The 18,255-nt window shown below is 39.7% G+C and overlaps 1 pseudogene and 1 gene segment (V, D, J or C); both read right to left on the bottom strand.

Annotated features, from left to right (window-relative positions):
* Window positions 1-2,283: 2,283 nt before the first annotated feature.
* Window positions 2,284-2,856, bottom strand: LOC105501564 (annotated as a pseudogene).
* Window positions 2,857-13,488: 10,632 nt separating this feature from the next.
* LOC105501565 lies at window positions 13,489-17,803 on the bottom strand. The segment is given in 2 exon segments: window positions 13,489-13,878; window positions 17,771-17,803. Coding segments are annotated over 2 exon segments (423 nt in total).
* Window positions 17,804-18,255: the final 452 nt, after the last annotated feature.

Raw genomic sequence — 18,255 nt, forward strand, 5'->3', positions numbered from 1 at the left:
GAAAAAAATGTAATCAGAGTAGGAAAAATGAGTCAAGGACACATAGGGCAAGCTTAGTAAAATATTAGAATTCATGGAGTATAAATAAAACAGTGGAATCAATTACAGAAGACATTATAGAAAGGTTATACAACAGACCACCAATATATGTTGATCATGTATTTTATAAAGAAGAAAAGAGATCCAGATAAACACAATCAGAAATGACAAAGAGGACATTACCACTGACCCCACAGAAGTACAGAAAACCTTCAGAGACTATTCTGAATATATCTATGCCCACAAGCTAGAAAATCTAGAGGAAATGAATAAATTTCTGGAAATATACAACCTACCAAGACTGAAGTAGGAAAAGACTGAATCCCCAAACAGACCAATAATGAGTTCAACTGAATCAGTAACAAAAAGCCTATCAACCAGGAAAATTTCAGGACCAGGTAGTTTCACACCCATATTCTACCAAATGTATAAGGAGGAACTGGTAGCATTCCTACTGAAACTATTCCAAAAAATGGGAGGAGGGACTTGTTTCTAACTCATTCTATGAGGCCAGTATCATCCTGATAACCAAAACCTGGCAGGAACACAAGAAAAAAGCAAACTTCAGGCCAATATCCTTAATGAACATTGCTGCAAAAATATTCAACAAAATATTAGCAAATCAAATCCAGCAGCACATCAAAAGCTAATCTTCCACAATCAAGAAGGCTTTATCCATGAGCTGCAAGGTTGGTTCAACATACACAAATCAATAAATGTGATTTACCACATAAACAGAACTAAAACAAAAACAATATGATTCATCTCAGTAGGTGCAAAAAAATCTTGCAATAAAATTCAACATCACTTCACATTAAAAGTCCTCAACACACTATGCATTGAAGGAACATACCTCAAAATAATAAGAGCCATCTATGAAAAACTCAGAGCCAACATCATGCTGAATGTGCAAAAGAAGATAAACAAATGGCCAACAAACACATGAAAAAATGTTCAACATCACTAATGATCAGGGAAATGCAAATCAAAACCACATTGCGATACCACCTGACTCCTGCAAGAATGACCATAATCAAAACATCAAAAAACAGTAGATGTTGGCGTGGATGCAGTGAACAGGGAACACTTCTACACTGCCGGTGTAAATGTAAACTAGTATAGCCACTATGGAAAAATAGTTTAAATTTAAAATTGAGTACAATTATATTAAATTTTAAAATCCAGGACCTCAGATGCACTAGCCACATTTCAAGTGCTCAATGGCCACGTGGGTTTAGTCACTAGACTCTAATGCTACTATGATGCTTATCACAAATGCAGAATATTTACATCGTTGCAGAAAGTTCTATTGAACAGTGCTATTCAAGAAGATTTCGTGATAACTAACGAGAGTTTTTGAAAAACATAATAGAAGATTTTCAAAACTCAGGGAGTGGAAAGAGATAGGACAAGAGAAACTCTGTGCTTAAGTACTAAATTTTAGAAATCTACATTATTTATCTGTCATTGAATAAGTGATTCACTTCTTGTAAACTCCTTTGATGAGCTTCTCTTATGCAAGATGTAATTCTTGATTTTTCTATGATAAAGAGTACCTCTTGTTCCAAACTGTGTCTATGCTAGGAGTCCTTCCCTGTGTAGACAGACATCTAGAAAAAGCAGAGTTTATATTACTTCTGGCAATAAGACAGCCAGTGACCTAACAGAGTCTCACTTTTAGGTCAGTGGTTGAGTCATGGCACCAAATGGTCTTGTCAGGCCACAAAGCCATAGAGGAGAAATGTTTCTATGAAGGTGACAGTGGCCATCAGTGGGCCTAGTGAACAGGGTTGTAGGGACAGTGAGATGGACAACTGGAAAATGAGGTTAAGTCTAATTGGAGAGGGCTGACCTGTGGCTGCAAATGACCTAGGCCTACATTCCATAGTTAGGGGTTGAAAGGGTAAGAAGAGAAGTGACTGTAAGAGATGGAGAAGGAGCTGTGCCAATGTCCAGAGGAGACTCAGGAGAGGGACATGTGGGAAACAGAGAATAAATTCATCCTGGTTCCTTCTGCTTTTTTCGTGTGACTGCTCCTATCTTTGAAGTGTTTTCTATGCAAAATATTTAAGACCACAAGGGGACAAGAGAGGTCTCCAGGCAGCCTGTGGCCAGTACCGTTAAACTGCTTCTCACATGCTTGTGCATTGACTGTGCTCAGCTGTTCCTGCCAGATGAGCTCCTGTGTGAGGGGCCCAAAGGGAGGCTGGGTCTGTGGGCTTGCCCTGGTAGGGAAGTTAGTGTTCAGGGCTCAATCACTGTGGGAGGACTCTTCAGAGTTTGAAGACAGAAATAGGTTGCAAAGTCCTCTGGCTCCAGGTCTTCAATGGTGAGAGTAAATTCTGTCCCAGATCCACTGCCACTGAACCGGATGGGCACCCCGTCGACTTGGGTGGAAGCACGGCAAATGAGAATCTTAGGGTTCTGCCCAGGTCTGTGCTAGTACCAGGATAAGTATTCCTTCCCGTCCGTGTAGAGGAGCCTCTCACTGGCCCCGCAGGGAGACTTTCTCTCCTAGGGAGGCGGGCAGACACTCTGCAGCCTGGGTGAGCAAAATCTGCCCATTGGAACCTGAAATCAGAAGCACACGGGGTTAATCCAGAGGTGCTGTGAGATCCTATTAAAGCTGAAATGTGCCCACAAGGGTGAGGACAAACCCTAACCAAGCCTGTGGCATTAGTGGTATTTGTTTCTTGCCCCTCCCAACACCACTCTTCTCAGGGAGCGCGAGGAACACCCTGAAGGAGCTGTCCACAGGGACCTTATCTCACCTGGAACACAGAGCAGCAGGAGCCCTAGGAGCTGGGATAGCACCATCTTTCTGCCTCTCACCAGCCTGACTCTGACAAAAGGCTTTATTTATTAGGCTCAGTCACAGGACTGTGCCTGTGGTGGGGTCAGTGAGGACATTTATGCAAATCCTCATCCAGGATGAAGGCAGGGCTCCTGAAATTCAAGGTTGTGGTCACACCTGGTGATGCACCAACCAGAGCATCCTCTGGGCCACCTGCCCTGCCCTGCCCTGGGGATGTCATGATGTGCCTGTGCTTGTGGTTATGTGAGCTCCCCCCACAACACCCAGTGTAAACAGACATTTGGTAGTGACAGGGGTGCAGTTCCTGTGTTCATAATTCCCCAGCAGGGCCCTACATCACCTCTAAGATATACCATGGTACCGCCTATAAAAGAACAAGAGCAGTTCTCTATGAGGCATCGGACAACGCCTGTGTCCCTGTGACTCAGAAATACGAGGTCAGTTGTCCCCAGGTGTTGCTTTGCTCCTTTTCCTGTGGACATTTATTGGGTGCTAAGCTGTGATTCCAGAACAGTAGAATGGCCGACTCTTCTTTCTCGACTTATCCTCACTGTAGACTTAGCCCCTTGGTTGTTTAGCTATTCATTAAACAAGCTGAATCGTGAGATGAACTCAGACAAAAGCTTTGTTATCTTCTCCCGTGGTGCTAATTTCCATCTGAGGGGTCATTTTTCTTGCCCATTGGATGAAATCACCAGCAAATCTCACACCATTTTTGGTGAATCTGAAATAATACCATCATATGGACATTTTTTGTCACAGTCAAGTCTTCCTTGGGTGTGTGGTATTGCTTGCCCCCCTGAAGAAGCACTGATCTTCCGCTCCCTCCCCTCCCCCAGCGTGGGTTCCTCATGGGCTGCTGTCTGAGGTGGGGAGGGGCCAGGTGGCACCTCTCTCCTGAGCTCACTTTCCTTGCACGGATCTCACTGCCACCAGCTCCCTCAGTGTGAGGAGAGTAGACAACTTGTTCCAGTGCTGGGAGTCACTGCCTCGCTTAAGAAATCCACCTCTCATCATTGGACTCCCACTCTGCAGAGCAGCACTTCAGCCAGCCTCTCCTTTAGTTGCCTCAAAGAGAAAGAAATCTGACACAGATCTCCTGTGTTCATGCCAAGCTTCTTTCTTTTTTTTTTTTTTTTTTTGAGACAGAGTCTCACTCTGCTGCCCAGGCTGGAGTACAGTGGCACAATCTTGGCTCACTGCAACCTCCGCCTCCTGGGTTCAAATGATTCTCCTGCCTCAGCCTCTGGGGCGTAACTGGGATTACAGGTGCCTGCCACCACGCCCAGCTAATTTTTGTATTTTAGTAGAGATTGGGTTTCACCATGTTGGCCAGGCTGGTCTTGAACTTCTGACCTCAAGTGATCTGCCCGCCTCGGCCTCCCAAAGTGCTGGGATAACAGGTGTGAGCCACTGCGCCCGGCCTCATGCCAAGCTTCTAAAGACACATGTCATACTCCTCAAGGAGTCCCAGAGTGGGAAGGTGAGACTCAACACTAACAGCTGCCTGAAGAACCCTTTCCTGATTTTTAGCCGTTGATCACCTTAGTGTCATTTCTTTATAATATAAAAGTACCAAAGTCAAAAAAAGTGATCTTCAGAAAACATGAGGGAGCATCTAGTACTTGGAGCCTCATGAGAAATAAGGCTGACAGAGTACCATTTTGCAAGGAGGAAAAATATACTGAACTTAGAGAGTTTATAGAAGGACTAATGTGAACACTGGACGTCGAAGAAGGAAAGTCTTGGACCCCTGAAGTCAGTTCCTAAGGGGAAGCAGCCCTGGAGGTGAGGGTGTGTTGCAACCTTCTGGGCAAGAGAGGTGTTTAATTCCTGCTCCTCTGGAGCCTGGCTGTCTCTTTCCCAGCTCCCTCCCTCTCTCAGCTCCACCCACCAACTCCTCAAGAACTACCTAGAATATGTTTTCTCTGAGCCTGTCTCAGCTACAAGTGGTATCTAACTCCTGGCTTTGCACTGCCTTTCAGCTCCTCCTTCTGCTACAGTCTGACAAATTGTCTTCCTAGACAATTCTGGTCAAATTTCTATGTGGAAAATATGTGACTACCAATTAATCTCCATCATCCATCTTTGACATATGTTTATACTAGCCCATGTCATAAACCCTTGGTAAGTCTTTACATTGGCTAAGCCTGGGTCAGGTGACACTTTTCTCCCGGAAGTATATCAATATTTTCAGTTCCAATATGTGGTTTATAACTTAAGCACCACTACTTCAATAACTGGCCTAGTCTGGTAATTCATAATGATATGTGGGCAGAGAATTTCCCTCAGAAATGGGCAGATACTTTTTCTGGCCTGCATTTGTAAAGGCCCCGCCTAGAAAACCATAGAAAGTAAACTTTCTCTGATATGTCGTCTCAGTTTTTCTTGTTCCTGGCTTTTATGCTATTCTGTCTAATATCCCCAGTGCCATCTAGTCAATTGCTCTCCCACATACACCCTGTGTTATTATCTTCATAGCATTTATCTCTATCTGACATTGTAGGGAGAATTGATTAGAAGTGAAATTTGTTTCATTGGAAGAGGGAATAGTCAGAGTTAGGGTTATGTAGTAGAAATAACATAGTTAAATTATTAAAATGGGAATGTGATAAGGTAAATGAGATATGTAATAATTTAATAATACATTATTAAAATGGGAATGTGATAAGGTAATAATCCAAGCAAGGGAGAGTGAAGGTGACCATATGACTCTGAAATGGCTGACATTGCTGTGGACCCAAAAGCAAGGTACTAAAAATCAGAGCTGATCATGTGAAATGGAAGGTTCAAGAGGGGCCACAGATACCTGCCTGCTTCTTGTTTCCACAGAAACTGGGCCCTCATTTCATGAAAACTGGCTAGATAGAAAAAAATAAAATAACTTCACTTACTTATCAGGGCATGAGAAATCGCATGTGGTTTAACTAGTCTCTGTTTGGAGTAAGTTGCTGGGAGCCACTTAGGAAGGTGTTGTGCAGAAGACAAATTATTAGCTCATGAAAAATGATGTGGGTAATGGATACAGGGTAGACACTGGACCTGTGTGCTGGAGAGCTGTCCATTTGCACAGGGATGTCTTGGTGCCTGTACCTAACACAACACAGTAATACATGCATCCTTGTTGTCTCCGTTTCCTCAGGGAACTCCAAAGGGAGCAGGGAGGAATAGTTCCTGGCCCTCCCAAGTTTCTGACTTCATAAACATTAAAGTCACAAAGGAAGAAACAGGAGTGGGAAGGCAGGAACTGCAGGGATGTTGGAGCTGTGATTCCCAAGGGGCTGTCATTGATAATATGCTCTTAAGGGAGTTTTTCTAATTATTTCTTTTAAATTTATTTCAAACTTACAGATAATTGCAAAACTAATTCGGATTTTTTAAAAATTTCTTTACCTAGCTCCCAGTGATTAACATTTTACTGTTGGTAACAATACCCTCTCTATACACTTTATATGTAGATATACATTCTTTTTTTTTTTTTTTTTTTTACATTTTGGTAAGGTTTTTTATAATTTCAACTTCAACTTGTATTATAGATTAAAGGGTACATATGCAGGTTTGTTACGTGGGTATATTGCATGACATTGAAGTTTGGAGTAGAAATGGGAAGGCCAAGGTTGAGGAGGTGCATCCAGTGAGAGCCATCTTGCCAGTGGGGACTATCTATGGAGTCTTGAGGTGGCGCAGGGCATCATATGTCAAGGAGGCTGAACATTCTAACTCAAGTCTCTCCTTCTCTTATAAAGCCACTAATGCCTCACTCTCATTATCTCATTTAATCCTAATTACCTCCCAAAGGTACAGATGGCCAACAAATGTATAAAAAATGTTCAACATCACTAATGATCAGAAAAATGCATGCCTTTTTGTGGCTGATTAGTATTCAGATATAGATATAGATATAGATATAGATATCTCACAGTTTCTTTATCCACTTGTTGATTTGTTGATTGGTGAGCATTAGGGTTGGTTCCACATTTTTGCATTTGCGAATTGTGTTGCAGTAAACACGTGTGTGCAAGTATCTTTTTCATGTAATGACTTATTTTCCTCTAGTTAGATACCCAGTAGTGGGATTGCTGGATCAAATGGTAGTTCTACTTTTAGTTCTTTAAGGAATCTCCACACTGTTTTCCATGGCAGTTGTACTAGTTTACATTCCCACCAGCAGTGTAGAAGTGTTCCATGTTCACTGCATCCATGCCAACATGTATTATTTTTTGATTTTTTTATTATGGCCATTCTTGCAGGAGTAAGGTGGTATTGCACTGTGGTTTTGATTTGCATTTCCCTGATCATAGTGATGTTGAGCAGTTTTTCATGTTTGTTGGCCATTTGCATATTTTCTTTTGAGAATCGTCTACTCATGTCCTTAGCCCTCTTTTTGATGGGATTGTGTGTTTTTTTTTTCCTGCTAATTTGTTTGAGTTCGTTGTAGATTCTGGATATCGGCCTTTTTTCAGATGTGTAGATTGTGAAGATTTTCTCCCACTCTGTGGGTTGTCTGTTTACTCTGCTCACTGTTCCTTTTGTCATGCAAAAGCTCTTTAATTAAGTTCCAGCTATTTATTTTTGTTTTTATTGCATTTGTTTTTGGGTCCTTGGTCATGAAACCCTTGCCTAAGACAATGTCTAGAGGGATTTTTCTGATGTTACCTTCTAGAATTTTTATAGTTTCATGTGATGAAAGAATTCAGTAACGTTTCCAGATATAAAATTGATCTACACACATCAGTAACTCTGCTGTACACCAACAGTGATCAAGCTGAGAATCAGTTCAAGAGCTCAACTCTTTTTACAATGGCTGCACAAAAAATTACTTAGGAACATACTTAACCAAGGAGGTGAAAGACCTCTACAAGGAAAACTGCAAAACACTGCTGAAAGAAATCATAGACAACACAAATGGAAACATATTCCATGCTCATGGGTTCGTAGAATCAATATTGTGAAAATGAGTATACTGCCAAAAGTAATCTACAAATTCAATGCAATTCCTATCAAAATACCACCATCATTCTTCACAGAACTAGAAAAAACAATTATAAAATTCATATGGAACCAAAAAATAGCCCACATAGTGAAAGCAAGACTAAGAAAAAGAACAAATCTGTAGGTATCACACTACCTGATATCAAACTATACTATAAGGCCATAGTCACCAAAACACCATGGTACTGGCATAAAAATGGGCACATACGTCAATGCAACAGAATAGAGAACCCAGAAATAAACCAAAATGTATACAGCTAACTGATTTTCAACAAAGCAAACAAAAACATAAAGTGGGGAAAGGACACCCTATTCAAGAAATGGTGCTGGGCTAATTGACAAGACACATGTAGGAGAATAAAACTAGATCTCCATCTCTCACCTTACACAAAAATCAACTCAAGATGGATCAAGGACTTAAATCAGTCTCTTTATTTATTACTGGTCTGTTCAAGCTTTCCATTGCTTTCTGATTCAAACTTGGTAAGTTAGAATTTCTAGGCTTTTTATCCATTTCCTCTAGGTTATTCAATTTTTTGGTGTATTATTGTTCATAATAGTCCCTTATGATCCATTTTATTTCTGAGGCATCTGTTGTAATGTCTTCACTTTGATTTCTGATTTAATTGATTTGTGTATTCCCTCTTTCATTCTTAGTTCAGCTAGGAGTTTGTTGATTTTGTTTATTTTTTCAAAGAACCAACTCTTGTTTTAATTGATTTCTTTCTATGCTTTTTCTGTTCTCTATTTGACTTATTTCTGTTCTGATTTTGTTTCTTTCCTTTGCTAATTTTGAATTTAGTTTGCTCTTCTTCTTCTAGCTCCTTGAAGTGTAATGTTTGGCTGCTGACTTGAAATCTTCCTTCTTTTTTAATAAGAATTTATTGCTATAAATAAACTTCCATCTTAGAAGTGCTTTTGCTGCATCTCATGGGTTTTGATATGTTGTATTTCTGTTGTTGTTTGTCTTAAGATATTTTTTAATTCCTCTTTTGAAATTGGAAATAGAACTGTCATGCAACCCATCAATCTATCTTCTGGGTTTGTATGCAAGGGGGATGAAATCATCAGCTTGTAAAGATATCTGCACTCCTATGTTCATTGCAGCATTATTCACAATAGCCAAGATATGAAACAACTTAAATGTCCATCATCAAACAAGTAGATAAAGAATATATAGTTTATATACATAATGGAATATTATTCAGCCTTGGAAAAGTATGAGATTTTGCTTTTTGCCACAACACAGATGGACCTGGAGAACATTATGCCAAGTGAAATAAACCAGGCACAGAAAGAAAAAAAAATTGCATGATCTCACTTAAATGTGGAATATGAAAAAGGAAGATACTCAAAATATGCATAGCTAGAGAATGAAACAGTGGTTACCATGGGCAGGGAGCAGAAGGAAAGGGGGATATATGCAGCAGATACGTAGGATAAACAAGTTTAGATAGTTAATAAAATTGTATTTTATTGGAGACTTTTGTTAAATAAAATGTAGCTGCCCTTGTCACCAAAAAATGTGAGATGATAAATTTGTTAATCTGCTTCACTATGGTAACCATTTTACTATCCACATGTATCCCATAACATCATGTTGTAAATCTCAAATATATATAAAATTTATTTTTAAAAACTTAGTGTAATAGCTTAGTGTTTGCTATATCTTTCTTATAAAATTATTAGATTTTATAACTTGTTATTTTAAATTTACTTTTACTTAATTATAAGTACATACTCTTAGTCACTCCTCCATGCATTAAAATGTCTAACTTCATCCAGTGTGCATGGTAAATTTTTGGCAACCAACAAAAGGGACAGTAAAGGAAGAGAGAAAAAAATCAGAAAGGCAACAAGCTCTAGCAATACTGAGACATTTTGTGTTTCAGACTGATTATGAAGTTATGGGTTTTTTTCTATTACATATTTAAAGATTATTTTTAATTTGTTATGAACTTCATAGCTCTCTCTTCATTCACTTTAACTATTAGTGACTTTTAACAAGGAGGCCAAAAGGTCATCATTCTTTTACCTTTGTAGAGACCAAGAAAATTTATGCAGAAAAGTTTTTCTTTGTTCCCACTAATTTTTTTCCGACACTTAAGTCATTTATTTTTTCAATAGTATTTCCTAACTGGTTCTATTATAAGAAATGTAGGCTAGAAGAAATATGTTAAACTCTGTCTTTAATTTCAGAAATTTTGATGTGTGTAAACAGCTTGCATTTTATTTCACACATTTTCTACTTCATAAATCTTTGACAAGTAGATTAAAACCTTAACATCAATATTTCCTAACTTCTTCAATATTTCCTAATGTCATCAATATTTCCTAACTTCTTCACAGCTGGGAATGCATCATGAATATATGTAAGTGTGTGTGCTGTGTTTACGTGTATGTTTGTGTGTGATTGTGTGTGCATAATTCTTCCCTTACCTACTGGCAAGGACACTCAGAGTGAGGACCATTCCTAGTGACTGCTTCTCACAAGCCATTTAGCTTTCCCCAAGCACAGAGGAATTTGCCTTTGTTTCTCATGTAGGTTTTAATTTAGCCTTTACCTTGGACCATGAACTGACCCTGTCTTTATTTAGACCATTTTTCCAGGAGAGAGGACCGCTAACATCTGCCCAGTCAAGGTCAGGAGCAGCAGTGTTGGTGATACCTGTGAAACTAGCAACAGGAGAAACAAGTTCCTAAGCTCCTGATCCACTTGTTACCCAAGAACATCTCTGAGGTCTCCAACCACTTCTGTGAGAGTAGGTCTGGGCACATTTCACCCTCACAGTCGGCCTGTGGAGGCTAATGGTGCTTCCAACTTAGCTCATGGCCAAGATGATACTGAAATCTTGGACTTGAGATGAAGTTTGGTGAGTTTCTGCTCTTTTCCTACCACAGGTATTTTCCTAATATGTGTCAACACTCACAAGATTATGGCTGAATAGAACGCTATAAAAATACAAGTAGGAACAGATCAGCTTTGAAAAGGTCATGGGTCTATCCCTTCTGTATTTTTGGCTAAGTTGTCTGATAGTTGAGGGAACTCTGGGCAAAGTGCTCTATAGGAGACAGAAACGAGCTGAGGACCTCCTAAACAGACCTGACTCATGCTGCTGCCTGCGCATTTGATTAAGGTCCCAGGGGTTTCAGATGCCCAATATGGATGTTTCTTTCTATGTGGGACATCACAAGACAGTTCAAATTGTTATCTCATTCTAAAGAAAAAATGTTTTTTCTTTCATTTCTTCTATTTTTCTTTTTTTATTTTAATTTAAGTTCTGGGATACATGTGCAGAATGTACAGATGTGTTACATAGGTGTACGTGTGCCATGGTGGTTTGTTGCACATATTGACCCATCATCTAGGTTCCCTCTGCTCATCCCCCACCCCACCAACAGGCCCCAGTGTGTGTGTTGTTCTCCTCCCTATGTCCATGTGTTCTCATTGTTGAACTCCCACTTATGAGTGAGAACATGCAGTGTTTGATTTTCTGTTATTGTGTTAGTTTGCTGAGAATGATGGCTTCCAGCTTCATCCATGTCCCTGCAAAGGACATGATCTCATTCGTTTTTATGACTGCATAATATTCCATGGTGCATATATACCACATTTTCTTTATCTAGTCTATCATTGATGGGCATTTGGGTTGGTTCTATGTCTTTGCTATTGTAAATAGTGCTGCAATAAACATACATATACATGCGCCTTTATAGTAGAATGATTTATAATCCTTTGGGCATAAACCCAGTAACAGGATTGCTGGGTCAAATGGTATTTCTGTTTCTAGATCTTTGAGGAATCGCCACACTGTCTTCCACAATGGTTGGACTAATTTACATTCCCACCAATAGCGCAAAAGTGTTCCTATTTCTTCACAGCCTTGCCAACATCTGTTGTTTCTTGACTTTTTAATAATTGCCATTCTGACTGACATGAGATGCTATCTCATTGTGGTTTTGATGTGCATTTTTCTAATGATCAGTGATGAGGAGCTTTTCTTTCATGTTTGTTGGCTGCATAAATGTCTTCTTTTGAAAGTGTCTGTTCATATCCTTTGCCCACTTTTTCATGGGGTTGCTTGTTTTTTTCTTGTAAATTTGCTTAAGTTCCTGGTAGATTCTGGATATTAGACCTTTGTCAGATGGGTAGATTGCAAAAATTTTCTTCGATTCTGTAGGTTGTCTGCTCACTCTGATGATAGTTTCTTTTGCTGTGCAGAAGCTCTTTAGTTTAATTAGATCCCATTTGTCAATTTTGATTTTTGTTGCAATTGCGTTTGGTATTTTCGTCATGAATTCTTTGCCCATGCCTATGTCCTGAATGGTATTGCCTAAGTTTTCTTCCAGGGTTTTTATGGTTTGGGGTTTTACATTTAAGTCTTTGATCCATCTTAATTTTTGTATAGGATGTAAAGAAGGGCTATCAGCTATTTCTGTTATGCAAATTCTTTGTATATCCTAATTATAGATAACATTTCAGGTGAGATCCCATTATACATTTACTTCACATAGCTCACACCACCTCATACTCTTCTCTGGGTACACCTAACACATCTATGTTCCTGCTATAGACCTGTCAGCAGACAAAGCAAATTAGGAAGGGCTGATTTATATGCAGACAGCTTTAAAATGCTCTGGAGTTCCCAAACATTTATATATGGTCTATGGGACCCTTGTTCTCCACTGTATCTCCCTGTGCCAGAGTAGGTGCTCAATTATTATTTTAAATAAATACATGAATGGCATTAGTTAGCAAATCATTTTCATAAAGGCACAAAAATTATTCTGTTCCAAACATTGAATTCTATTCATTCATGCGAGATGTGAGGACTGGAAGGTAGTCTGTCAAACACAAAATCACATCCATCATCAGCATGGAGTGAGATTTCTCAGTGTTGATGTTTGGAAAGCAAATAGGAGATGTGGCTCTGGAAGAATGGTCAGAGAAATGACTTCTTGCTGGCTTTGAAGATGGAGGAGTGGGGCTACCAGCTGAGGAATGCAGGAGTCTGGGGGCTGGAAAAGGCAAAACACAGATTCCCTCTTACACCTCAAGATGAGAGCGCAGCCCTGCCAACACCTTGAGTTTAGCCCAGTGAGACCTGTGTTAGACTTCTGATCTTCAGAACTGTAAAATGATACATTCCTAATGTTCAAGCCACTGAGTTTGTGGTAAATTGTTACAGAAGAAAAAGAAAGCTAATACAAAGGTCTTTATGACATTTTTCTTTTCTTTTTATTTTTCTTTTTATTTTTTGAGACCGAGTTTCGCTCTTATTGCCCAGGCTGGTAGTGCAATGGTGCAATCTTGGCTCACTGCAACCTCTGCCTTCCAGGTTCAAGTGATTCTCCTGCCTCTGTGTCCTGAGTAGCTGGGATTACAAGCAACTACCACCACGCTGGGCTACTCATTTGTAATTTTAGTAGAAATGGGATTCACCCTGTTGGCCAGGCTGGTCTCGAACTCCTGATCTCAGGTGATCTGCCCACCTTGGCCTCCCAAAGTGCTGGGATTACAGGTGTGAGCCACTGTGCCTGGCTCTTTATGACTTTTTTAAATAAGGATCTTCCATAGCCAGGAATCTAAGAGACACTGAGTCCCTTAATCTTCTGCTGGGCTCTGCAAACCTTCCCGTAAGTTAGTTAGGACACAGTCTCTCAGGCAGATACAGTACATATTCTAGTCCAGGGCTATGTGAGGAGGAAGCAGCAGGTGAGACTCTGAGAGGAGGACTGTGTTCAAGGCTGAAGCACTGTAAAGGAGTGGAATGTTCCTGACAATTATAATGTTACATCTTGAGTCCAAGGCTGCTGATAGTGGGAGTAAAAACTGTCCCAGATCCACTGCCACTGAATTGACCCAGGACTGCAGATGCCCAGGTGGATGGATGCCCAGGAGGTGAGCATGTTAGAAGCCTGTCCCAGTTTCTACTGCTCTGACTGGACATGCAGCTGATGGTGATCCTCTCTCCTGCAGACACAACCATGGGGCCTGGAGACTGGGTTGTCATGATGTCCCTGACGTGCACCTACAATCAAGAATGATCATACACATACACACACACTTTATCTTATACACATTGAAATATGTCACTTACAAAACAATGATATCAATTACTGTCTAATGATATTAAATGTCAGCCCATAATTGAATATACTTTGAAAATAGTCATTTTTTTCTCATTACATCTTAAAATTCCTTTTTGTCTCTACACAGATGTTACTCTGAAGAAGCTATGGCAATTTTAAATTCTGGAGGAATTTAAAACCAAGACCCAGAGTAACCGGGACATCAGGACCTAGGTCTGAAGCACCATCTTGCTGCCGCTGCCTGTGTGATGCAGCTTAGTTCATATTTCAGAGTTCTCGCTTACAAAATTTGGTCAACTAACCTGGGTCTGGAGGGTCCTGTGCAAACCAATCAGAGAGTTTGGAAGCAAATTGCATGGGCAATGGGCTGTGAAAGTATCCAACATAAATCAAGACCCAAAAATACCATCACAGAAAATGTAATTGTGTGACTAGAAAAGACACAAAATTCAACTTAGAAACTATGATAAATTTAGAAGCTTAGTACACACCACTAAGTAATCTAATGAAGACTTTAGTCTTAAATCAGGAGTATATTTAAATAGGTTGAGTTTCCAGAAAGAATATGCTACCTTCCTCAGATCAACAATTCTAGTGAAATAACAAAACATGCTAAGAAGAAAACAAAACAACAAAGGAAGGAAGGGAGGAAGAGAGGGAGGGAGGGAGGGAGGAGGGAAGGAAGGAAGGAAGGAAGGAAGGAAGGAAGGAAGGAAGGAAGGAAGGAAGGAAGGAAGGAAGGAAGGAAGGAAGGAAGGAAGAAAGAAAAGAGGGACAGAAAAGAAAAGACAAAAATAAAATGACAACTTTGGGCTCAAATTTTTATAAAATCTGTAACCAAAAAAATGTCTCATCTCTAAAGCCACTTGTATCCTGAAGGTACTTAAGAACAATGCAAATGGTGCTAAGGAAAAATAAAAGGGGAAAGCATATTGATTATATGGAGAAATTAAAGACAATTTGGTTGTCAATAATGTTTCTGGCTGAATGCTAAAGTTTTAAGATCAGTTAAATAATTTGAGACATAGCCCTGAAGCCAGATCAGTTAAATAATTTGAGAAACTCTAAGATAAATTCAGAAGCTTACTACACACCACTAAATGATCTAGTGAAGACCTTTGGTTTTAAGTCAGGAATATATTTAAATAGCTTGAGTTTGCAGAAACGATAGACTGCCTTACTCAGATCAACAATCTGATCTGGCTTCAGGGCTATGTCTGGGCCAGAGCAACAGAACACAGGCCCAGAATTCACTCATGTGGAAAATCTTGTGCGACCCTAATTTAAGCTAGGGGCAAGAGGGGCTCTAATCTTAAAGTAAGAGTGAACCAAAGAGAAACTGGAAAGTCTGCTTTCCACAACTGCTAGAAACTGAAAAGAGGGTTCCAGGTTAATTGGGAAATGGAGAGAAAAAACCACACACGATTTCCTTAGAAAGTAATGGCTGCAGATCAACACTTCCAAGGATTTTCACTCCAAGAATGCATGTCCAAGAAGGATCTAGAGCTCTCCAGTCTTGAAATTGCTTTAAGATAACTTTTCTGGTGTGGCATCCAAATGAAATGTCCTCTGGAGGAGGGCACGACCATGTTAAATTTTCAAGAAACTTTACAAATAATTTTCTAAGGGCCAATAGACCACGAAGTCAGAGATTCTTCATTTTGAAGCACAATACAACAATTGGAGAATGAAGGAGAAACAACAGAAATAACAAAAGAGCAAAGTCTGCCTAGATTTCATATTTGGGATCATGAAAGCATATTTAAGGAAATGAGTAACAAACTTGCCATTATGTGCAAAGTACAAAAAGCAAAAAAGGGAAAACAAGAATCTCTTCAACCAACTGGATTTAATTGGCATTGAAAGCTAGTTTGGATCCAAATAAAATTATTTAACTTATCTTAAAACTTTAGCATTCAGCCAGAACGTTATTGACCACCAAACATGAGTTTTAGTTTCTCCATATAACAGCATGGTTCCCCTTTTATTTTTCTATAAATGGATAATTTAGGGGAACTTTTCTCATATAGAATATTTAAATGAATTCTTATAATCTGTTTCCAATTTTACCTACGTCTGCTAGGATACCATAATATGACATAGTCAAACTGTCTGGGCTGAGGAGGTTCCTAATTTCTGGACACGAGGACACTAAAGATGAGTAAGATCTGCCCAGGTAGGTTTCTAACAATTTATCATATTCTCTAGATTTTTGTTAGATTTTATGATTTTACTTTGTGACTGTTCCTATGAGCTCGAAATTCATTTCCTTTCATTTATTTACTATTACTCACTCTGATTCGGCCGATGGAGGGCAAAGTATTGAGGGCCCAGAAAAGTCAGGAAAGTGAACATACCTGCTTCTCATGTTGTTTAGAGAGGATGTATACACTCAGAGAATAAGTACATTCACCGAGCTTTTCCTGAGCTCTCTGTTAACTAGGATATTAATCTGTGTATTTATTCTTTTTTGTTGTTGTTGTTTGGTTGATTGGTTGGGTTTTGTTTTTTGTTTTTTGTTTTTTTTGAGACAGAATCTCGCTCTGTTGCCCAGGCTGGAGTGCAGTGGCACGATCTTGGCTCACTGCAAGCTCCACCTCCTAGGGTCACACCATTCTCTGGCCTCAACCTCCCAAGTAGCTGGGACTACAGGCGCCTGCCACCACGCCCAGCTTTTTTTTTTTGTATTTTTTAGTAGAGACAAAGTTTCACTGTGTTAGCCAGGATGGTCTCGATCTCCTGACCTCGTGGTCCATCCACCTCGGCCTCCCAAAGTGCTGGGATTACAGGCGTGAGCCACCACACCTGGCCCAATCTGTGTATTTATTCTCAAGTGTTGGGTTGCAAATTATAGTTACTTAGAGAAAGTGACTAACCTCCATCACAGGTGCCTCTGGACTTAGGATTCCACTCCAACCAATCTGCAGATAAGAAAGCTACTTCAGCTGGCTGGGATGATGTCAATTTTCATGCAATAACAAACTCTCACATTTAATAAGAAAGAACCTCCATTGGGAACCAGATAGGGAACAGGCTACTGAATGTTTCCAAGTTTGTCCAAATCACTATGCGTGTGATGTGTTTGGGTTGACAAAGTCTTTAGCTCAAAATCTACAGGATGTGAAACCATATCACTTTCTCCACCCCGCAAACACTGACTCCACCAACAAGTCAGTCTTCCCAGGTGATAAAAATCACACAGTGGCTTCCAGTTTTACTGACTCCAAAATAACAGATTCTCGCAACAAGACGAAACTACAATAAAACTAACCTGTATTAGTCCTTTGTCACTTGGTTGACGATGGCAGCTGGACAGTTTTGTTGTCTGGCTCACAGCATGATTTCTTAACGAATAGTAGACAGAGGTTCTTCTTTAAAAATAAGACTATCAGACTTTTTATCTACAGATAATATAGAAAAATTTCAAAGCACTTTTCTAAGAAGACAATTCTATAACATTTGTATTTTCTGTATATTTCAAGGCAACAAATCATGAAATAAAACCATCAATCAGAACTGGGGACTTCAAGGGTATTAATTTCACAAAAACTAGGAATATTCTCTTAAATTCAAGCATCTATAAATACTGTGTAAAAGTAGCTTTTTCAAGCTGAATTGAATTTACTACTATTTAATAGAATAGTAGTAAAACAAACAAACAAAAATCTCCATAGAATTCTTTCTCAATTTCCCCAGACAAGCTTCTGTATTGGATAGGAGGTGTATACCTTTCCTAGAGCTGTTGTAACAAAGGATCACAAGCTTGGTGACCAAAAACAACACAAAGTTTTGTTCTCACATTTTTGGAGGGAAGGAGTCTGAAGTTTATACCTTGACCAGTTCTGATCTAGGCCCCTCTTCCATAGTGACCATTCTTGATGACAGTCCAAGGAAAGACATTGAAAGAATTGATTCAATTCCTGCTGTTCTAACATATCAAATCTCCTTTTCAACTGTGAACTCACGACTGTGGCTATCCAACTACATGACAAGAAAGAAAGCATATGGGAATAATTTTCTGTTACCATTCACAAAAAGCATATAAAATAATCCCTTGTTCATTCTGTCCTACTGTCCTGGGAAAATTCTTTCCTTAAGAAATCTTTTGATTAATGAGAATTACTTCCTTAAGAAACCTTTTGGCCGGGCGCGGTAGCTCAAGCCTGTAATCCCAGCACTCTGGGAGGCCGAGACGGGCGGATCACGAGGTCAGGAGATCGAGACCATCCTGGCTATCACGGTGAAACCCTGTCTCTACTAAAAATACAAAAACTAGCCGGGCGAGGTGGCGGGTGCCTGTAGTCCCAGCTACTCGG

The sequence above is a fragment of the Colobus angolensis genome, unplaced genomic scaffold, assembly GCF_000951035.1.
Source record: "Colobus angolensis palliatus isolate OR3802 unplaced genomic scaffold, Cang.pa_1.0 Scaffold723, whole genome shotgun sequence".
NCBI classification, from domain to species: domain Eukaryota; kingdom Metazoa; phylum Chordata; class Mammalia; order Primates; family Cercopithecidae; genus Colobus; species Colobus angolensis.